This window comes from Geotrypetes seraphini, chromosome 4, assembly GCF_902459505.1.
Source record: "Geotrypetes seraphini chromosome 4, aGeoSer1.1, whole genome shotgun sequence".
Classification (NCBI taxonomy): Eukaryota; Metazoa; Chordata; class Amphibia; order Gymnophiona; family Dermophiidae; genus Geotrypetes; species Geotrypetes seraphini.
In genome coordinates, this window is record NC_047087.1 from 308,323,810 (window position 1) to 308,347,369 (window position 23,560).

Sequence of the window (23,560 nt, forward strand, 5' to 3'; positions counted from 1 at the left end):
AATGCTTAAATACTATTGTGGATTTGCTCCATGTATGGAAATTTGGATTCATCTTTGATGGCATCCACAGAATATTTTTTTTTTATATAAAAAAGTTATTTTTGCATTATCCAAAAAATGGGAAAGTCATACCTTATCAGTGAAAGAGAACTTTCAATTTTTACTCAACTAATGGCAGAAGTGATTTCTTTCTTTCCCTGCTTTCTGTGTTCTTTGGGCTGTAATCCTTTTTCGAGATGATTGGGATATTTGGGGCACTGCTGCATGCACTGGATTAGCTCACCCTGTAACTTCTATTTGGGAGCATTTTCATACGTGCCGTTAAAAGGCAACATTGCTCAAACAGGGTAGTCAAATTTTGTTTCTGTTCATTCTTCCAATTTTGGCACCAAAAGTAGGCTGAAATTCATATCTGGCCAAAAATGCCAGTGCGGTTTCAGCGGAAACTTTATGCTGGGCCTCTAGCTCTCCTTCCCTAACCTAGGGTTGCCAGATTTTCCCATCGGGAAATCCGGACACGCCCACTTCCATCTTCCCCACCCCCAGTCCCACTCTAGCACCACCCCCTCTGCCTGATCTTGCGCGGATTTCCTCCCTGCCCGACGCAATTTGAGGCTTTTCAAAACCCGGTCAAAGTGCCGGGTTTTGAATAGCCGTCCGGACCCCCAGACATGTCTTCGGAAAGGTGGTCTAGGGGCTAGTGAGGGCAGGAGTGATCCCCAGTCTGTCCTGTCCATACCGTCTCCAGAGGGGAGGAAAGAGGGAGCGAATAAGGACTGTAGTCATTCTTGAGTCAGGCTGGGCCCTAATGGTTGCTACCAGTTCTGGCTCAAAGCAAGCTGCAGATTCAGTTTTGGACACCCTCTAAATAAGGCTTCATTCTGCTTCACAATGATGCAGATGCTGGCATATACTATTTCACAATGAATTTCAACAGTCTTAATTCTATGTCCAAATTTATAAATGCCCTTTTCCATACATAAAATTATTTTCTAAATTATCCTGTAAACAGCTTGTTTAAAGTAGAGAGTTGCGCGGGGACAGAAATCCCACCCATCCCCGTGAGGAATCCCACCCGTCCCCACCGGTCCCCGTGAGGAAACATTCCATCCCCACCCGTCCCCCTGAGGAATCCCCTCCGTCCCCACCCGTCCCCGTGAGGAATCCCTTCCGTCCCCGCCCGTCTCTATAAACTTCAGAAATAGTTATTTCATTTAATTATGCTACTGAATTAAAGGCTCTGGTAGAAACCCATTTACAAATAAGCAAAAAGACTTTATTAATTTGGAAATATTAATTGGGAAGAATACATACTTTGTAAACGGGTTTCTACAAATTTTTATCAACACAACTAATATACTACTTTATCCTGAAGCAAAAAAAAAAAAAGAAATAGAATTCTTTTCCTACCTTTGTTGCCTGGTTTCTGCTTTCCTCATGTTCTCATTCAATTCCTTCCATCCACTGTCTCTCTTCTCTGCGTCTTCCATTTGCTCTGTTACTGTGCCTCTCTCTTTGTCCCCCCTTCCAAATTGGTCTGGCACCCATCTTCTTCCCTCCGCTCCCCCCATAGTCTGGCATCTCTGTCCCCTGCCAGCGTCTTCTCCCCACTCTCTCTTCCCCATTTCCTTTCAGCGTCCTTCTCCCCCCATCTTCCCCATGTCCTTTCAGCATCCTTCTCCCCCCCTTTGTCTTCCCCATGTGCTTTCAGCGTCCTTCTCCACCCCTTTGTATTCCGCATGTGCTTTCAGCGTCCTTCTCCTCCCTCTGTCTTCCCCATGTCCCTTCAGCGTCGGACCAGACCTGTTGTCGGTCGGTTGGGGAAGTGCCAAAAAGGTAAGGGGACCTGGACGGCTGTGCTGCACCCGGGGCGGACTGCCCTCCCCCCCTTGGTACACCACTGTCTTTTCCCTACCTGCCCTGCCGCAGCACACAGCCGACCGAAATGTCAGCGCTGACGTCAGAAGGAGGGAGGGCTTTGTTTAAGCCCTCCCTCAGACGTCAGGCTGTGTGCTGCGGCAGAGCAGGTAGAGAGAAGACGAGCCTCGCGGCTGAGTACATCCAGCCCCGCAGGAACCCCGCGACCCTAGGGGGCGTCCCCACGGGATCCCCGTGACCCGAAGGGGGAACCTCATTGTCCTCGTTCCGTGCAGCTCTCTAGTTTAAAGGACTCTTTCCATGCAAAACAGGTTAATAAAGTATGATTTAAGAAAAATGAAAAATAGTCCATGTAGTCATGTTGCTCCTTTTTCAACCATCAATACAACAGAAGACATGTAGGTCACTAGTACACAGACAGAAGTGTGTTGGGAGTGGGGGAAAGAACTGCTGGTGCCACATTGTTCAAACTGTGAAATAACACACTGAGCAGCCCAATGCATTACGTGGATGCAAATATGCATATATGGCCCCAAAATATCTGCCCAGTCTACTCTGCACAATTCCAAGGAATCTAAACAAAGGAAGCAGAGTGAGCCTGGTCTTCCAACGAGCCACACTTTCATAGCAACCAATGCATATAAAACATACATTTTTGGAGTGAAATTTGCTATGGCTTCTAGTATTATATGGTGTGCCACGATATCCATGGGCACAGAGGAATTCCAATTGACTTGTACCTGGACTCCTGATGCAGGCGTAATTGTCGACACATGGTCTGGGTCGAGTCCCATATAGGTTTTGTATACATTGGTTGCTTATTATAGTGTGGCTTGTTTGAAGACCAGGCTCACTCTGCTTCCTTTGTTTGGATTCAAAATATTTGCTCACTATTTCAGGTCACATTATAAGTAATTTCCTAATCAGGTACATAGTTTAAGAAAAACACACCTATTTCAAGCCTATTTTATAAAGAAATGAATGCTGCTGCCTGACTTCTCACGTGTCCCCTGAGGAAGGCGTTTTTACATGTCGAAACAGGGATCCTTGTTGGGACCATTATTGTTTCAAAACAGACTTAATAATTGGTTGAAAAGACACCTCCCTTGCCTCTTCTGTTTGACTATCTTACTCGAAGGCAAGGTGTTCTTCTGCTTCCTTTGTTTGAAAAACAAAATGGCCACAGATAACAACCAACATGTGCTGCACCCCACCCCCACCACCATTTTGTTTGATTTTAAGAAAACAATATGAAAGCATTTTTTTTAAACTGGGCCCTGGTGGGGGATGGAGTTGGATTCTAAACCTCAAAGCAATTCCCCAAGAAAGACTGATCATTGTCAGGTAAGAAATCTTTCTCCAAATAGTAATAAGATGCAAACAGTAATAAGATGTATAGTCTGAAGTTCATGCTACAAGCCTTGTAGATCTCTTCCGATGTTGTCATAATTGACGATGGAATCCTTTGCACCAGGAGAAGGCAATTCCAGACCTTGAGAGCCCAAATCTTTAAGATAGCCACAATGGACATCCATGTGACAGATTTGTACACCAAGGAGGCAATGCATGCAATTCTACATATTCACTGTGGATATCCTGAAAACCTGACCTGCCTGGGGCTCTGAATGATCTACCTTTGCTTTACACATCCTCCAAGGTATAAGCAAATGAAATGCAATCTAATAGCTTATTAGATAAGGCACCTTTATTGGAGTCAAAAGAAACAAGAGGCTGGGCGATTTTCCAAGGGCCTTAATCTGCTTCAAATAGGCACCTAAGACATTAGTATAAGGTAAGGTATGCAAGGACATTCATCAATATGAACATATGGCCTGGGAAAAAAATGTTGAATGAATGACTGATTAAGGTGGAAATCCAAAACCACCCTAGATAGAAAGATGCTTGTCTAGAAGTACCAGATTATTGAAAAAACTTTTTAGGACCACATCCACTCTGCGATCCAGCGTATCCTCACTCACTTGGCAGGGGCATGTGCTTGGTTACCTGATCAACTAAGGAATCCACCTTAAGCTGAATGAACATCTGCTGTCATTCCTGTGCCATAGAATACAGCCTAGACATAGTTTTGGCTACCTTTAGAGAGCACTCAGGATCATCCCAGTGATGTGACCAACATTCATACCAAGATGCCAGGGAAAAGATGCGCTTTCACTCCACTCAGGTTAGAATACTGGTGCAAGGGGCCTGCTGGAAGTCTAACTCTCAGAGAGTCAGTAATGAGTTCTAATAGCATCGAAGGCATGAACAGCTGGTGTACAGTGGGATCCTTCCCTTGGCCGAGAACCACCACTGCTTCCTACGTATTTGCAACCCTATATCTCCCAGCAGGGAAGGCTCGCTCTGTGACAGCAAGGGCATACAGATTGATCCATCGCTCCCTGAGTTCCTGCCAGAAAGGTTCACAGGATCCCACTCAGCCACTGCCAATGACCCTGATGTGCCCTGGGAGCACAAGCAACCTTGTGTGACCCTGGCTCGCTGCCAGGCCTCATATGAAGATCTTGGCTATCCAAATAACCTCTCCACATCAAATTAACAAATTCTGGACAAAATGCTTTACTAGGCATCACTGCGTCCCTTTTAGGCGACTCCACCTTACGTCTCTTGGGCTCTGCAGCTTCCACACTTACGCTTAGGTACACCATTGTTCTGGGGCTCCAGGAAGGATTTTCTCTTGGTAGACAGGACCCCTCCTCCTTCCCCCCCCCCCCCCCCGAAGTTGCTCAGCACTAGAGACCAAAGAGGAGGCTATGCTCAACGCTCCCACCTCCCCTTCAAGTGCTGTGCAGCATCTGGTGCAAGGATGCTCTTCTGGGTCCATCCAATGCAAAATTTACATGAATTAGGGGTAAAAGAGCCTGAGGACTCCATCCCTGCCAGTTTTGAGGCATAATGAGGTGATTTGAAGGATCTGGAGAACTTTGAAAAAAAAAAATCAGGAAGTTCAAGATGGCCACTACAGTAGCGTTTTGCCTAGAGAATGACACGGGGACAAATTTTCCCTATCCCCCACAGGAACTCAATTTACTTGTCCCATCCCCATGAGTTTTGTCCCTGTCCTTGCCCCATTCCTGTAAGCTCTGCCTTACCGCACAAGCCTCAAACACATGATTTTAAAGTGTTTGACAAGGCTTGTGCAGATGAGGATGGAGCTTGCAGGAATGGGGCAGGGCCAGGAAAAGAACTCGCCAAGATGGGAAAATGAGTTCCCATGGGGGACGGGGAAAAATTTGTCCTCGTGTCATTCTCTAGTTTTGGATTAAAAAAAAAAAAACCAGTTCAAAAACACCATAACTAAAAGTAAAACAAACTCATAAAACAGGATTGAGGTGGGGGACCTCACAGGATTTAGCAGAAACCTTTAAAAAATATTGTTATTTTTAGATCCACGCAACTCAATTTTGCCCATAGGCTGTAATAGCCTTACTCACAGTGACATATGCGCTGAAGGTGCTGCAGCCTGCCTCAGTTCTGAGAAGTAACTGGTACGTTAGAAAGATTGTGAGTCTACCGGGACAGATAGGGAAAATGCTTGAATACCTGATTGTAAAACCGCTTAGATAACCTTGAAAGGTGGTGTATAAAAACCTAATAAACTTGAACTTAAAAGAGGTACAGGGGAGGTTCAGGATGGTGGGGGTGTCTGGTGGCAGGAGGGAGTGGGCATCCCTCCTGCCATTTTTTGGAGATCGAGTTCTTGGGGGGGGGGAGAGACAGTGGCCATGGCGAAGAGTGGCAGGAGAGAATGGACATCCCTCCTGTCATTTGGGGGGGGGGGGGGTCGGACAGTGGCTGGGGGTGCCTGGTGCCTTGGGAATAGGCTGCATATTATTCCTGCAAGTGAAAATTGAATTTTGGGTTTGAATGAGACTCAATGGTCAAACACAGTTCAACAGTGAGTCGCATGACTGGATTTACCTATGGGAGAGTTCCAATCGGTTGTACAATTGGATGAGTTCATGGTGATTGACTACAAACATTGTGTTACTAGGTTTTGGGGGTTGCCAAGTGATGTATTTATGAATGAACTGATGTTATGAGAAGATAATTTATATTTGTATTACGATTAAAATATATTGTGATTAAAGATTAGGTAATAACTTCTTTATGTGTTTAAAGATTATGTATGAGATGGGAGACCTATTGTATGCCTGACTGCCCGTATTTCTCATGCATAAAATGCCCCTTCCTCTCTGAGCACACTTAGATGACTGCAATCTACTCCTAACTGGTAGCCCTCAGTGTTGCCTCTCCCCCTTGCAATCTGTGCAAAACTCTGCTGCGAGACTCATCTTCTACCAGCCTCGCTACACTCGTGTTATCCCTCCCCTTAAGTCACTTCACTGGCTCCCTATCTGCCATCACATACAGTTCAAGATCTTATTGCTGACCTACAAGTGTGTTCATTCTGTGGCCCTCAATATCTCTCCTTATACACCTCCCAGAGAACTCCATTCCTCAGATAAGTCACTCTTAGTGTTGCCCTTCTCCTCCACTGTCAATTCCAGACTTAGTTCTTCTAGTTTCATCTAGCCGCCCCTATGCCTGGAATAAATTACCAGAGTTTGTCCGTCAAGCCCCTTCCCTTCCCTTGTTTAAAACCAGACTGAAAACCCACCTTTTGATATAGCTTTCAATCCTTAACCCTTCTCCTCTGCCCTCCAACCTAGCCAGCTGATTAACTGTTCCCCTTAACTGTATCTATGACATCCTGTTTGTCTGTCTTGCCAGTTTAGATTGTAAGCTCTTTTGAGCAGGGACTGTTTTCTTCTTCTTTGTGACTCTGTGCAGCGCTGCGTGTGTCTGGTAGCGCTATAGAAATAATTCATAGTAGTAGTTTGCTATAACTGGTCTCTTACAGCACAAAGGCCTTCCAGAGATTAGCTCTGCTGTATTTCTATTCCAGTTCACTATAGATAGTAAGTTTTGCGACATGAACTTCTAACAATAGTTCCAATAACTAGAAGCGCAGACATACTGCTCTACCTGTGCTTTACCTCTTCTGTGGTGGGAAGCGTGTGCATGTGTAGCTTGGACGGCTGCTGCCTGTACATTACCTCTTCTGATACAGGGTAGTATACGGGAGCATAAATTGCTTATTCTTTTCTACTACTTATTTTGATTATGGTATTAGATATCACATGTGCAAAAACATAAGAGACCCTGCCTTCTCCATACTGCCTAGAATTCAATCAACAAATATAATATTTGAGTTCTTGGCCGTATCAATTTGGATGCTGCACCAGTAATGAGAGATAATTTGAACAGGGTGTATCTTGTTAATTTACATTGGCCGCTCCATGTCTATGATGTCCTGTGGTATCGATTCTTTTCACTTGTTTTGCTTGGGAGTTGGTGGGTGGTTTCTGGATCTTAATTTCCCAATCACTATTAAGGGCTTTCCGTTACAAGAAGTTATAAAAATAAAAATCTTAGGAATTATATTCGATAATAAACTCACTTTTCATGACCATATCAGCAGTGTTGTCAAATTATCTTTTTTTAGGCTCAGACAAATTCGTTCTATTTCTCAATTCCTTTGTGAAAAGTCTCTTAAAATTCTTATCCATTCTTTCGTTTTATCTAAGATAGACTATTGTAACTCTTTATATAATGGTATTGCTCAAAAGGAACTTAAATGCCTTCAGATTATTCAAAACACATCTATAAAATTGATTACCAAAGCAAGGAAATTCGACCATGTGAAACCTCTTCTTAGGGAAGCCCACTGGCTCCCAGTCACACATCGTGTAACTTATAAAATATGCCTACTTACATATAAAACTCTTCTTTTCAAAACCCCAGCATTTATTCATAAATATTTGATTCCATATACCACTAATCGAATATTAAGATCTACAGAACAACATCTTCTATCGGTTCCCTCTCTTAAATTCATAAACACTAGAAGACAAGCGATCTTTTCTGTTTCAGCCCCCCAAACCTGGAATTCTCTCCCTATCTATTTAAAGGAAGAAACAAACATAGAAAAATTCAAAGGTAAGCTGAAGAGTTTTCTCTTTAAAGATGCCTTTTCCAGTTAATCATTTCTACACTAATTAATAATAATTCTTTTACTTCTAATCTTTCCCTGAAACATTTAGCCTTTTCCCTCTCCTTATGTATTTTCCCTACTTGTTTTTCTATCTTTAAAACATATTGTAACTTTTACCCATGCTTTTCCTCATGTTTTTTTTTTTTTTTTTGTTATGTCAATAGTTTTGTCAATAGTATGTTCAGTTCTATTCAGTGTATTATTCCCCTTTTATTGTAATTTTAGTAATATGTAAATCGCTTAGAATGTGGATTAAGCGATTAATCAAATTTTTAATAAACTTGAAACTTGATCTTTTTTTTTTTTTGGGGGGGGGGGAAGAGGGAGAAAGGGGAAAACTTTTGATAGTGTTAAGTTGGCTTTTTGAGTTGACTGTATTTCTTTGCATGGTGGTTTGCTGTACTTGCTTTTTGTTGTGTGATACTCTTTTGCAATAAATATAATCCCCCCCCATAACTCCAAACTCATTTCAGCTGCTGACTCCTTTTCCACACTTCATGATACTGCCAGATACAGCCGCTCAAACGTCATTTTAAATATGAACACACACCCCACAACTATGTACAGAACAAATTTTAGTTATGTTCTGAGAAAATGTACATTTTTAAAAATCATATGTAAATGTTAGGGCTTGCATTTAAACTTTACAAAATATCTCTTCCAAACATTTTGGGGGGATGAATAGAAGAAAAGCTACACGCATGACTTGCAGATGCTGGGCTCTGAAATCCACTGGATTTTACTACTGAAAACAAAATGTCCAAAAGTACTGAAAAAAATACTCTGCAGTGCCACAGAATTTTATCACAACAGTTTGAGCCATTCCAGCATTTATTCAGATCCTAAGAGGCTTTAACTTAGTTTTGCAAACCCTCAAAAAGGTAGCCACAATGGAATTTATCGTCCTACTGATTTGAGATGAGACATTTGCCTCAGTTCCTTGTCCTCTGAAATGGCACAAACAGCATGAATCAGAAAGCCCCAGAACCTGGGGAACGATATGTTTGAAATATTTTTAAGTTGTATTACGTTACGGATCATCTGCATAGGATTTATTTTCCTATATTCTCTCTGGAGAAAATATGTTTCATGCATACCTTCCCCCTCAGAGAGCATGTCACCCTGAGTTTATGACTTGGTTAGGCTGAAACGACTTTCATTGGTCATGCCTGATGAGGTAGAAAGCACCTGGCTATGCCCTGGTGGGTTAGCAGCCCACGAAGGCCTAGCTACAAGGAAGCCGTACTCTGCGTTCTGTGCACAATTTCTGAAATACATATGAGAGGAAGGAATGCTCCCCTTCCTACTAAGTACTTTATAACAAGGCCAGTATTTTTGCTAAAAAGGAGGTTTTAGTAGTCCCACAAGGATGCATTTTTCTTTAATAAGACGTTGAGACCCTATGGCCTTTCGGGTTTGGCATTTCCCACTACCACTTTTTTAAAAATCTGACATTTTTGTCTTTTAGGCCTTCAGTTTAATCATGTCTATTGCTGGGATCCCGACATTATCAGCCCTTATTCACGGGTATCCACAGATTTTTACCCTATTTTTTAAGTTCCCAAACATACGTACTTAAGTCTGATCCCTACCAGGGCCGTCCTTGGATGAGGACCATGCACCATCAATCATGAGCCTTAAGTCTGGACCCTAGATCTGCGAGAAGTGAAGGCTCCCTCCACCCAGTGGCTGTAACCACTGCCTCTCCAACATCCCCAGCTGAAACGATTCTCTGTATGGCGGTGTAGCGCTGCCACTGAACCATGAGGCAGCTTCCCTCCCCTAATTTTGTATCCTCATCTCTCCTTCCAACTACTCCAACTATCCCCAACAAAGACCTTGTCCAGGGGCTATAAATGACCCCTCACCTCCACCCCGGCAGCCAGGGTACATACACCTTGAGTTTGCCATTTATAATGAATGGGGAGCTATAAATGCTGTCTCAGTATCATATCTAACTCAAGAAACAGAAACAGGCTCAGTAAATTACACACATTTGATGTAGGACAGCAAGCAATGCTGCAACTGAACCATCAGGCCATCCCTGGTATTATTTCTTCTACATTACTCTATTGGTTTTGTTATATTCTGTAATTGTTATTTCTTAAATTCCTTAAACAGCTCCCCTACAAACCCTTATAGCTGCCATAACTCAAGAATCATCTCATGCTTAATGGATGAGATTGGGCTACTCTGCTTAGGATGCCACAGATGACATCACACACACTGCAAGAACCAATCAGATTCCATTCTTTGTGAGCCATTTATAGATCTGTTCCAAACATGGCCGCTCCCAGGGAATTGGAGGACCATGAAATCATTTTTAAAAAACAGCACTAAGTAATATTTATAATTAATACAGACTGATTTTACTGTTTGTTGTATACTATTTTGAATTACTACTTTTACAGAGAATGTCCACATTTCTTTCAAATTTTATAGTAAAAGCTGAAATGACACAAACTGTAGGAAATTTGGAATTGCTGAAGGCAGATGTGGAATAGTTTGTTCACACCTGCGATGAGTCACAGAATAAGACACTGAGGTTGTCTTCACACAGTATGAAGGCAGAGCAGGTTTCTTTGCATTTATTGTAAAACAAAGTCTTCTTACAAAGGAGCCCTGTTACAAAATTCTCCCAACGAAAATAGAAAAGGGGTCATCTGCCTTTCTTCCCTTCTGTTTGGTCAGTCCCATTGTCATATACGCACTTTTCCACACATCTTCTAGGGAACCAGCCTCTGTTTTTTGTACCAGCTGAAAGAAAAAGACAAATGTTTAAACAGTGCTGCATGAATCCCTTAATTTGTGAAATTTTGACTAATCCTGACATTGTCGGGGGTCCAGATTGGGGAATGCACTTTCAAGATGGCAGCTTTTGCGGACGATATCCTGGTCCACCTAACCCAACCACGCAGGTCTTTGCCTACACTCCTGGAGAACTTCCAAGAATATAGAGATTTTTCAGGCTTCAAGCTTAATATGGGTAAATCTGAGGCTTTAGCAACCGATCCTAGCCTGAGGGACCAATGAGGAGATAACAAATTTTTAGATTGAATCAGGTTGGGCAGACTAGATGGACCATTTGGGTCTTTATCTGCCGTCATCTACTATATTACTAACTTTCCACTAAGGTAAGTCGATGACCACTTTAAATATTTACCTTCCCATCCCTAATCGCCTTTATACTGTCAATATAATGCAGATCTTGCAGCACACCAAGCAGAGGCTGGCCAGCTGGAGGACTCTGCCATTGTCATTGGGGGGATGTATAGCATTGTTCCGCAAGATCTTGTTTCCTAAATGGCTCTACTTGTTCCCTTGTGGTTGCAGTCCTGAGATTGGAAAACACTGCAGCGGCTTCTGATGGGCAGGGGGTAAGTTCTGATGGGCAGGGGGTAAGTCTAAACTGGCCTTCGATAGGCTTCTGAGTCCCTGAAGTCAAGGGGGTATGAGTCTACCAGATTTAAGGCTATATAACTTGGCATGTCTCTTAAAACGTGTGTGGGATTGGGTTACAGGTGAGAATACCTATACCCCTTTAATATGGACTCTTTTTTCCCCAATTGCACTTCCCGTATCTTTTACAGGCGCAGAGGTGACATCTACCAATGGAGGTTGCCCAGAGTCCCCTGTTGGGTTCCTTACGGGAGGCTTGGAAGTGGCTCATGCTGATGTTGGGTTATAACCCTCACATCACTGATCTTATGCCTTTTCAGGGGAATCTGGAGTTTCCTCCGGGCATGACCTCAAGAGTATTTCGCAGCTGGGGAGGCCAGGGTCTTCACACTCTCAGGTGTTAAATGAGGGGGGATGAAATCTTTTCCAGCCCTTACAGATTCTTTGGCTATCGTTAGAGGGGATTTGTTTGGCTATATCCAGATGACACATTATATAGCAACCTTACGGAGGAATGGGTGGTCTACTGGAGTGGCTCGAAGATTGGGGGAATTGTTTCAGGATACAGGGGGATCTGCCCTACACTGTGTCTCACTTGCATAAGCTTCTTTGGACACTTAGGCCCGCCCGATCCCGAGGAGTGGAGGGAAGAAGATGGGTTCCAGACCAATGGGGTGGGATGGGGGGGGAAGAGAGAAATGGAAAGGAGAGGCAGACAGTTTCTGGTAGAGGCATAGAAATAGAGCGGTGAGGAAGAGAGAAGGCAGACAGTGGATGGAAGGAAGATAATGATGAGAAGATGAGGAAAGCAGAAACCAGACAACAAAGGTAGAAAATATTTCTTTCTTTTTTTTTGCTTTAGAATAAAGTAGTATTGTATCTGTGTTGATAAATTTATAAACAAAGCCCTGCCAGCTGAACATCTCTTCCTCTAGTTCGGCAGCCGGAACTCTGATTTATAAAATGACAATGGTACACAATATTGTTTCCTTTTATACTTTAATAAAATAAGTTCAGTATAAAACTATTCGATGCTTGTGCGGATGGGATCAGATGGTGGGGGCAGGGGCCGAGCTCACAGAGACAGGGACCGAGTTTGTGGGGATGGGGCGGAGATGGGGACAAATTTTTTCCCTGTGTCATTCTCTACTATATCAGAGCCCCATGCTGGAATCATACTGAAACAAGCAGTTCATGTGTGAAAATCAAAGAATGTGTCTTAATTAAAGCAGTTCTGCAAAGAAATGTGGGCTAAGATTCTTCAACAGCAATGTGGAAGACTGATAACAAATTACAGGAAGATTTTGGCTGCACTTATTGCTATTAAATGTGACACAACAATTATTACGTCAGGGGGTCAGTTATTTCTTCACATAGGTGTTGGATCACTGTTTCTCAAAAAAATTAAGTAATTATTTATTTAAAAAGCATTTTGTGTTTTTACTTATGTTTCCTTTGACTAATATTTTGTCGAAGGATTAGAACATTTAGTGTTACTATCTACTATAATAAAACGCTAAGGGCGCATGCGCACTCCTACTTGCGTGATCCGTAGGTCCGTGGCCGGCAGGAGTGTGCATGCACGCTTAGCTATGCCAGTGGCTGACAGAGAGATTGAAAAGCGCTGGCCTCCCTGCTCTCCACCTCCTCAAGCCATCGAAGCAGCAATCCTCCATCCAGGAAATACAGTCCTACTGGCTGAAGTTTATTTTTAAGTTAAAAGCCGCGGCGGCTTATTACAAGATCAAAAAAATATGACCACGCTACATCACTTTTACAGGCTGCACATTGGCTACCAATTACACATAGAATAACTTTTAAAATCATATTGCTTACCTTTAAAATTCAACAATCACACGTGCCGATATTTTTGGATTGACTTATGATACCGTACTATCCATTTAGGGCTCTCAGATCAATACAACAAAATTTACTAACTATTCCTTCTCTAAAAATAATAGGGACCAGGAGACCTACCATTTTCTCAGTCATTGCTCCTCAGCTGTGGAACAACTTACCACTGTATCTACGTAATGAACCATCCTTAGAAAAATTCAAGCGCTTCTTAAAAAGCTTTCTGTATAATGATGCATTCAATACATAGACAGCTTAACCTCCCAAATATAAAATCTTCAGATCCTAATGGATTTTATGTGATCCCATCCTATATGTTCCTCCCCAAATGTTTCTTTTTATTTTTTTTAATTAATTAAAGACTGTAGTCCATCCTATTTACCCTTTTTGTATTAGTTTATATTAGTTTGTATTAGAACTTATATGATTTGTATGTAATGTCATATTTTGTCCACCCTTTTTTTTTATTTTTATGCATTGGAAAATTGTTATACGCATTGAAATATATGATACTGCGTAGATAACAAATCTTATTAAACTTGAAACTCTTACGAGCTGCACCTGCGTCGGAGAAGGCTTCCGATGCAGGCGGGGATAGTGAGAGGAGCCACCGCAGCACCTTTAACCTTAAAAATAAACTCTGGCAAGGGACTAAGGGAGCCGACCAGACCGTGAGAAGGGAAGGGGGGGTAGGGGAAAATGCTGCTGCTGATGCACAGGGACCTGGAGGGGGAGAAAAATACCACTGCTGCACAGAGAAGTGGAGGGGGAGGGAAATACTGCTGCTGCTGTTGCACAGGGAAATGGGGTGTGGGGAAGGAAATGCTGCTGCACAGGGAAATGGAGGGGGAGGGAATGCTGCTGTAGTTGCTGCACAGAGAAATGGGGTGGGGGAAATGCTGTTGCACAGGGAAATGGAGGGGGAGGGAATGCTGCTGTGGCTGCTGCACAGGGAAGGGGGGAGAGAAATGCTGCTGCATAGGGGGCAGGGAGAGAGACAGATAGAAAGAAAAACAGACACCCAGCGGGAGGGAGGGAGAAATAAAGGAAAAAAGACACAGGGGCATGAAGAGAGACAGACAGAAAGAACGACAGCGGGAGGGAGACAGAAAGAAAGACAGACAGACAGACATATATTCTAGCACCCGTTAAGGTAACGGGCTTAAACACTAGTAAGCAATAATAGTAGAAGTGAGTAAATGGGCTAAAATCCAAAGAAATCTTGTTGGTTTTACACCACCAGGGAAAAGTTCTGGGAACTTGAAATTTTACCTTCTGTTGTTCCTCCTCCCTCCAAAATCTTGTCTCCGTACATCCAGTGTCTGAAAGAGTACAAAGATGAGCATTATTCAAAATGTGAAGGGTTTCAGCCCAGGAATGTTTCTGCATTTCCAGGGCTGCTTTAAGAGGAACTTACTTCAAACCTCTAGTCGCTAAAATGAGCTCTCCCTTCTGCAGCTCAATCCTAGGCTCTTCTGAGCAGGGTGTTGTGAAGAAGGTTTTGATGCCTTTGGTCACTGGGCAGCAGGCTCCGCCGTAGTTTTCTATCACTCGATACTGCACCTAGAGTGAAACAGACCATAAAGGTATGCTAATGTTTTATTGATTTTTCACCTTTGTGTATAGATTTTTTACTATCAAAGGTTTTTTATTTATTTATTTCTTCCTTTTTTGTCATGATCTTTTTTGTCATGATCTTAAGAGTTTTACAGCCTTTACATCCATCATTCAGCTATCTTAGTGGTGAAAACTGATCTGGTATGTACTAATTCCAATCTTGCTGTTTCCCTCCTCCATTTATAGCAGTGGTTCCCAAACCTGTCCTGGGGGACCCCCCCAGTCAGTCAGGTTTTCAAGATATCCCTAATGAATATGCATGAGAGAGATTTGTATACCTGTCACTTCCATTATATGCAAATATCTCTCATGCATATTCATTAGGGATATCTTGAAAACCTAACTACGTCCAGGGACGCCGCCATCGACCCCAAGAATAGGAAGAAATCCCGCACCCGAGGACACCGGGACGCCAAAAGAAGGCGAAACTGAGATTGCAATTTGCTTATCCGGGCCTCTGGAAGGAAGACCTTCCCCAAGGAGGTGTTGAACAGAACCCCAAGGTACTCCAGACACTGAGCCGGGACCAACCGATTCTTGGAAAGGTTGACCACCCAGCCCAGCGACCGGAGAAACTCCACCACCCAAGCCGTAATGAATCGTGGCTAGCGTGCTCGTTATGGGACGATATTGAGATGGATGTCAGAAGCATGATAGTGCAGTATTTTTGTAGCGCCAGTTTTTCGTATGATTCTGGGTAATTCTAGTTAGACAAACATCTGTGTTAGTTAAGGACCGCGCCCAAATAGAAGCGTACGAAAAATAGGTGAATAAAACATTTAAATATAATGTAGCTAAGGCCAGAAGAAAAAACACACTAAAGATTAATATAAGGAAAAGAATGGTGTTTTCTTGTGTATTTTGCTGTTGAGCTAAATCATGGTGGAAATCATGATTACATGGAGGTTCTTTTGTATGTGCTATAACTGTCCTGTCTTAGGCCAGCATCTTGTGCCAGTGAATAGTTTCTGTTCTTTGTTCAGCTTCCCGCCTTTAGCCTCGTGGTTCTAATTGAAAACAGATGTGCTCAGGCCAGTTAGGAAAAAGCATATTAGATTCCATATTCCAAACTGAGATATAAAATGTATGAAGTATGAATGGCCAAGATATGAATGAAATTATGAATGTTTGGGGCCCATGAATGAAATATAAATGGTTTTATAAGCAGAAACATTAAGAAAAAATCTTGAGCACAACATCTGGAAGTGATTAGAGTCAGTCTCAAGAATAGGGAAAAGGGGGGTATTGGAAGCCCATGCTTCAGGAAGAGGAGAGGGGGATTTAACCCCCCCTTTTTCTCCTGAGTAAGATTTCTGTGTAAGGCTGTGTAATTTGAATCTGTCAGCTTAGGAGTTTTTTTCCTTTAAGGCTCAGAACTTGTCAGCATGGAAGGACTGAGAATTTACCATGTTAATAATTGTGAATTCTTTTGAATGTTAATGTTAATTCAGAAATCATCTGAAACTTTGACTAACTTTTAAACATGGAGGAATGTTTCTTTGTCTAAACTTTGAGACCACCCATAGAAATGTTATTGGTCGTCAAACTTGATGATGTCACTAAACCAAAAGTTATATAATAGACTGTAATGAGATAGAAAAACGAGACCATTGTGAGAAGGCCAGCCTTTGGCCACGATGATGATCTCCCATGAGCGCAACGTAAGCAATTATGCTATTCTTTTGATCTAATAATGGGAAAATAGAACCAATAATTCAATAAATCCTGGTTATAATTTTAAAACCTTGCGCTGGTGTCATTTTGCATGTAGAATTATTTTCAAACCTGAAGCTTTCACAAATGGCGTCAATGCCCCATGCTCAGTAACCCGGGAGCTCTCCTGCAACGACTTTGCCCAAATCAACTAGTCGTCCAGGTAGGGGTGCACCAGAATGCCCTCCGACCGCAAGGCCGCCGCGACGACCACCATCACCTTGGTGAACGTCCGGGGAACCGTGGCCAGACCAAAGGGAAGCGCACAGAACTGATAGTGCCGACCCAAGATCGCAAAGCGAAGGAAGCGCTGATAAGAGGCCCGAATGGGAACATGCAAGTAGGCCACCGTCAGATCGAGAAAAGTGAGAAATTCCCCCAGCTGAACCGCCAGAATGACCGACCGCAGAGTTTCCATGCGAAAAGAGGGAATCTTGAGAGCCCTGTTGACCCCCTGCAAATCCAGGATTGGCCGAAAAGTCCCCTCCTTCTTGGGCACCACAAAGTAAATTGAGTACCTGCCGGTGCCCCACTCCGGAGGGGGCACTGGAACAACTGCCTTGAGATCTAGCAAGCGCTGAAGGGTCTGGCAAAAAGCCTGCGTCTTCCAAGGTGCCTGAGGCTAGGAAAAGATCCGGCAGAGAGCGGGCAAACTCCAGGGCATAACCGTCCCGCACCACCTCCAGGACCCACTGATCGGACGTGATCTCGGCCCATTTGGGAAAAAAAATCATGCAGCCGGGCACCAACCAGAACCAAAGGGGGTGCCGGCAAGGAGTCATTGTGCAGGACAGGAAGCGGGGGAACTGGCGGAGGGATTCCCTGCCCCCCGAAAGGGCTGCATGCGCTGGAAAAACCGACCCTGGGAAAACCCCGGAGCTGGGAAAGAAGCAGCCCCATGCCCCGGGCAATACTTGCGGAACTCCCGCAAACGCCCCCGGGCAGTGCCACCCCGAGACGCCGGGCGGGCACGGTCCTCAGGCAGACGGGGCACCTTTGAGTCTGTCAGAGTCTGAAACAACTTATCTAAGTCCTCTCCAAACAAAAAAGACCCCCGGAAGAGAAATTTAGTAAGCTGAGTTTTGGACACAGCAGCCACTGACCAAGCGCGAAGCCACAAAATACGCTGCGCGGCCACGCCAAAGGCCATAGACTTAGCCGACATCCACACCAAGTCATAAAGAGCATCTGAGAGGAACGAGGCAGCCATCTCAATCTTCGCCACCTCCTGATCCACCAAAGACCAATCATCAGACTCCCGATCCAGGACACGCTCAGCCCACCGAAACACGGCGCGAGCCACCAGCCCCCCACAAATAGCCGCCTGGACCCCAAAGGCAGAGACCTGAAAATTTTGCTTAAGAATGTTCTCCAACTTGCGCTCCTCAGAGTCCCGCAAGGCAGAACCGCCCTCAACAGGCACAGTATGCCGCTTAGAAATCGCCGAGACCACCGCGTCTACGACTGGCGACGTTAAAGTAGCCCGATCCCCCTCTGGGATGGGATACAAACGAGCCATGACGCGCGCCAAATGAAACGGCGCCTCCGGCGTTTTCCACTGTTCCAGTACAATATCCCGAATATCCTGATGCATAGGAAAAGAGCGGGAAATGGTACGGATCCCCCTAAGCAGAGGGTCCCCCACACGCGGAGTCTCCGGCGGCGCATCCTCAAACGCAACACCGAAGAAACCTGTTGAATCAGGTCCGGTAGCTCATCCCTCTGAAAAAGGCGCACCACGGACGCCTCTTCGCCGGAGGACAGGAAACCCGACAACCCGCCAGCGGCCGTCCCCTCGAGAGGGTCCTGGAAATCCTCAAAAGGGTCCAGGTCCTCATCCAGGCCGACACGCTCCTCAGACCATAAATCCTCGTCCCAAGACACCCGCGGACGCTTGAACGAGGGAGGAGGAAGAGGAGGGGACGCCACAACAGACGAGAGAGTCAAAACCGCAGGGAGTGCGGAGGAAACCCCACTCCCCGAAACCCCCTGGGCGCATCCATGACCCCCCAGCCACCTGAAAATAGGCTCTGCACAAAGAAAAAAGAAATCAGCTGGCTGGGTCGGGGCTGCTGCGGGACTGCCTGTCCCGATGAAGACAGTGCTAACCAGCACTAACGACAGGCTCCCTCGGCGGCTGCTCCGATTTTAAGGCTCCCCGGAGGACCCTCTCAGCTGGCTGGGTCGGGGCTGCTGCGGGACTGCCTGTCCCGATGAAGACAGTGCTAACCAGCACTAACGACAGGCTCCCTCGGCGGCTGCTCCGATTTTAAGGCTCCCCGGAGGACCCTCTCAGCTGGCTGGGTCGGGGCTGCTGCGGGACTGCCTGTCCCGATGAAGGGGCGTGGCTAAAGGGGTTTGCCCCTTTTGAGCCCCTTTGGAGCCTAAGAGGAGCAGGGAGCAGGACTACCATCTCTTCAGCATGGGTAAGAGGAAAGCTAAGGCAATACCATCTGCTGCAACAACAGGCCCGATGGATCGCCATCTTGTGGTTCCCATCTTGCCTCCGGTTGAGGAACAGGTAACTTTTAATACTCAAGCTGTCTCCTTATCCTCTGGGGAACCAACACCACCTCCTCAACCATCATATTCCTTACGGTTAGAAGAATCTCCTTCCCTTTTTAAGGAAGGAATAATTTCTTCTTCCCTTCAATCATTGTCAGTATCTGGTCTGGAGGTTTCAGGACAGTCCCTGGGGCAAGCTAAAGAACTAACCCCAGTGCAGATGAGTACTGGGCAAAGCTCAGACGCTCTCCCCAGGGATAAAGTGATCACTCTAAATGATGTTTGGCTTAGTATTAACAGAATAGAGTCATCCCTACAAAAAACCGTTTTGAACTTATGTCAATTTTCATCTGATGTAACTGTGAAAATTAAAGAACAAAATAATAAAATTGGAGAAACAGCTGTAAAGGTTGAAAAGTTAGATCAGGCAGTAGGTAATTTACAAGCTAGTGCTGTTTCTAATATAAAGGATAGTATGATGTTACATGCTAAGTTAGAAAAAATGGAAAATGCTATTAGAGTTAAAAATCTTCGCTTGCTAAATTTTCCTACCACACATTACCTTTCTGCAATGGAACTTTTGAAAATGTATTTGAGGGAGATATTACATTATAACAAAGTGGAGACCTTTGAGGTCGATAATTTATATTACATTTCAAGAGATTCCAAAGAAAAGGTAGAGGAAGGTGGAATGGATAGAATAGTATCACCAGAGAGTTTGAATGTATCACAGTTTTTGGAGTCTTCTAAAGACATAATTGAGAAACGAGCAACTCTTCTCGTGACCTTCAAGACAGAACTTGAGAAACAAGATATTTTGAAATTATATTTCCTGAAAAAGCAAGAGATGTTTTGTGGTCAACGGGTGATAATTTTTCCAGATGTCTCTAGACAAACTCAGTTTAAGAGGAAACAGTTCCTTCAGCTAAAGCCCAAGGTTTTGGCAGTCGGAGCCACTTTCTTCTTAAAATTTCCATGTAAATGCCTAATATCATATGGAAATGATAAATATGTGTTTTTTGATCCAGCCCAGGTGGAAGATTTTATCAAAGAGAAACCTTTTTTGAAAGTTTAATTCCTTATTTTGGTTTACTTTTGGAGGATGATGTATAATATATATAATAGCCATTTGCCTGTCCCTAGAAAGTAGATAGAAAGATTTGCTTTGATGTTTTATTTGTACTGGCGATCAGCTTTAATGTGGACTAGGATACGGTTGAATTAGTTTTCTTATATTATGTTAATTCCCATTTGGGAATTTACATTTTGTATTTTGTATTTTTTTTTCTGTGTTCATTCATGTATGTTTGTTACAGAGATATTGTAATGAATAATCCAATAAATAAAGGGAAAAAAAAAAAAAAAAAAGAAAAAAGAAATCAGGGGAAACCCCGGGGGTCCCAAGGGACTCCCTACCACAGCAGGGGACACAGCAGAAACCTGCCCCTGTTTTTCCAATACAGGGGGAAGGTCACCTGAGGTTATAGACAAAATGGAGGGGCCAGACTGTGAAAATGGCGACTTTCCCGCCAAAAATGCTCCCTCCATAGCCTGTAGTGGCTGAGAAGCCTGAACAGTCCCAGCCGCTAAAACAGGCAAGTCAGCATCAGCTGTCAAAAAATCAGCTGAGAGGGAATCCTTCGGGGAATCCCTCTGTGGGCAGTTGGGGAAAACCGGGCTTCCCCACTGCTCCCAGCCGACTCGCTAGGCACCATCGGCGGGAGCTCTGGGCGCCTGCAGCCGCTGCCGACGGAGCTCCACCAAACCGCCGAGTTCAGGCCGGCCGCGAGTGCCTCGCGGCTGGACCAAATTGTGTCCCACTCCTCTGGAGAAGGGCACAATGGCTCCATACGCGACCAAGCTAGAAACAAAGTGTCGGTTAGATGAAAAAATACATTAAAAAACAGTAAACTGACAGGGAAGTAACCCTGCAGACCGGCACTACCTCAGGATTTATTTTTATTTTTTACAGAACAGACTCCACAGGCTCTCGAAGCAATATGCCTTGCTTGATTTAGGGGGCAAGGCTTACTGCTGAGGCTCCTCTAAAAAAATGTGGGGAGGTGGAGGAAGGGACCCCGCTCGAGACCCGCCGGGTTTGACACCCCCGAGGTCGGACGGACCCCCAAACAGGGCCCGCCCAAGCTCTGTCCGGCCAAAAACAGGGACTAGAAACCCCCTAAAAAAATTCCAACAGCCCTACCAAGGGAGATGGGTACAGCTCACTCAACACCTGCTGGAGACTGAAAGAAGACTGAGGTAAATAGAGAAGGGAGTATATTATATACTGTCCCACAGTTTTGTTTTCAGTCTCCACCTGCTGGTCATGATTGGATATATACCCATTTGTAAAGATTAACCTCTACTGGTCTGGAGTGCGCTAAAGAATATCTTTTTTACATAGAGGAGGGTTTAAAAAAAAAAAAGATCAGCACTGGCTGTCATATATACTAGGTCCACCACTGAATTTAATGACTATTCTAACTTTACTGTTGACATAGGTGTTGTCCCTCCCACACACACTATAAAGAATTAAATTAAAGTTGTATTAACATCAAGCAGCTTTCAAATGACATTAAAAGCAAATAAAAATAAAATTTTTTTAATACATTGCTAATTATTACTTGCATCTTTACCTAAACTGTTTTGCCTTAGCTCTCACTTTGATCTTTATCTGCTACTTTTTTATTTTGCTGTAGTGCAAGAAGGCTCAGTAACACCTCTCCATAAATTATGTGGAAGAGGTCTGGAAGTGGGGATAGCATCTATTTCATATCCTCAGTGTGACCTCAGGAAGGAACCTAGTGATCAAAACATTATTAGAGGTGCTGTAGAGCCGTTTCTTGTATGACAGGATGAGCTATATTTATCTTTTTTTTTTTCTTCTTAGTTGATTAAATTTATGCAGAAATAAATGTCTAGATTGAACTCAATGACTTCATTAACGCATTTCTCTTTTTTAAACCTCTATACCATTTGAAAGAGGGCAAATATCTAATTATTCGCTTCTAGAATTGGATACTTCTTAAATTTAGTAAAAATATTCTGGCACAAGTGTCAAACCTTAAAAAAGGAAGTCATATTGAGCATTGGAAAACAATAATAATTAACTAATAAAAATAGTACACACATTTAGGGCTCATTTTAAAAAGGTGCGCTAGCGTTTTTAGCGCGCTACCCAAAAACTACAACCTGCTCAAGAGGAGGCAGTAGCGGCTAGCGCGCAGGACATTTTAGCGCGTGCTATTCCGCGTGTTAAGGCCCTAACGCACCTTTGTAAAAGGAGCCCTTAATTTTCCCCACTACCAAATTTCCCCGCCTCACCTCATCCGGCTACTTTTTCATGCCACCCGGCTGGAAATAATTTCTGGGGAGAACACTGCCCTGCTCGCTGGCACCTGAAGCTGCCAAGGATTCTCCTTCACAGCGGCCAGAGCACTTTGTGCACACGCCATCCATGTTCACCACTCGGCGGGCATAAAAAAGTCAGTCCTGTCTTTATGTGGTAACCCATAGAAAGTTAAGTGCTGGATATTGCATTTAATCGGATATGTGATAGTGAGCTTGGACATAACCCAGCATTAAACCCTGAAATTCAATGCTAGCAGCACTCAGGAAAACACCGATCACTGCCAGCTGAAAATAGGGCCCTCTAATCCCTTCAGCTCATGTGTTAAACATATTAGGCCAACAAAAGCAATCTTTACTTACACTTCTTACTTGCTTGTCTTTTTTCTGTTTCAGTTGCTCTACCTGTATAATGAAAGAAAAAAGTTCACATTATTCAAAACAATGATAATTATGGCAAATTGTAAACTCTATATTATGTTTATTGGTATTAGACCCCTCGTATGTATCAAATTAGGACACAACCTCGTATCATAAATTTGTACTGTAATTATGTCATATCGAAAGATTAGGTTCTTACCTTTGCTAATCTTTTTTCTTGCAAATACACACTTTATTCTGGGACCAGTGGGTTATTTCCATCTATTCATCAGGACTTTACAAGAAGCCTCAAACTTCAGAACCTTAAACCTCTCCCCCTCATAGCTCATCACTGCCACTGGTTCTGTAAACATCAGTCAGTAGCAAAGCAGCCAGGAACATCTGTAGAAGATACTTGTGTGTGAATGGTTTGGCTCCTGCAAGTTTGGTAGGCACTATTCAGGCTTATGTCCCTTTATCAAAATTGCGCTCTGTCCATCAAGGCGATTTGTCTGTGCCATCTGTAAGTGATTTGAGACTGAATACCTCATGTGTGACTATGTTTTCCTGTAGAGGACCCCAGGAATGAATCTATTACCCTTATATATTAGAAAGCAATGTAATCTTGATGGGTTTAAGAAGTTATTGAAGAGACATTTATTTTGCAACTAGTGTTTAAGCCCATTACATTAACGGGTGCTAGAGTAGATGTCTGTCTATCTTTCTTTTTTTCTTTGTCTCTCTCTCCTTGGACACTGTTTGTCATTCTTTCTGTCTGTGTCTCTCCCTGGCCCCCTGCCTGCTTGTATT

At 43.8% G+C, this 23,560-nt stretch overlaps 1 protein-coding gene across 2 annotated transcripts in view; it reads right to left on the bottom strand.

The window, feature by feature from the left end:
* Window positions 1–10,505: 10,505 nt before the first annotated feature.
* ZDHHC6 (zinc finger DHHC-type palmitoyltransferase 6) overlaps window positions 10,506–23,560 on the bottom strand; it is a 67,968-nt gene continuing 54,913 nt past the window's right edge. For both annotated transcript variants that reach the window (XM_033943161.1, XM_033943162.1), the window contains exons 8-11: window positions 22,754–22,795; window positions 14,625–14,770; window positions 14,480–14,529; window positions 10,506–10,711 (exon numbers count right to left, since the gene is read on the bottom strand). In XM_033943161.1, the coding sequence (XP_033799052.1) occupies window positions 10,614–10,711; window positions 14,480–14,529; window positions 14,625–14,770; window positions 22,754–22,795 (336 nt within the window). In that variant the 3' untranslated portion in view covers window positions 10,506–10,613. The remainder of the gene's footprint in view (window positions 10,712–14,479; window positions 14,530–14,624; window positions 14,771–22,753; window positions 22,796–23,560) is intronic.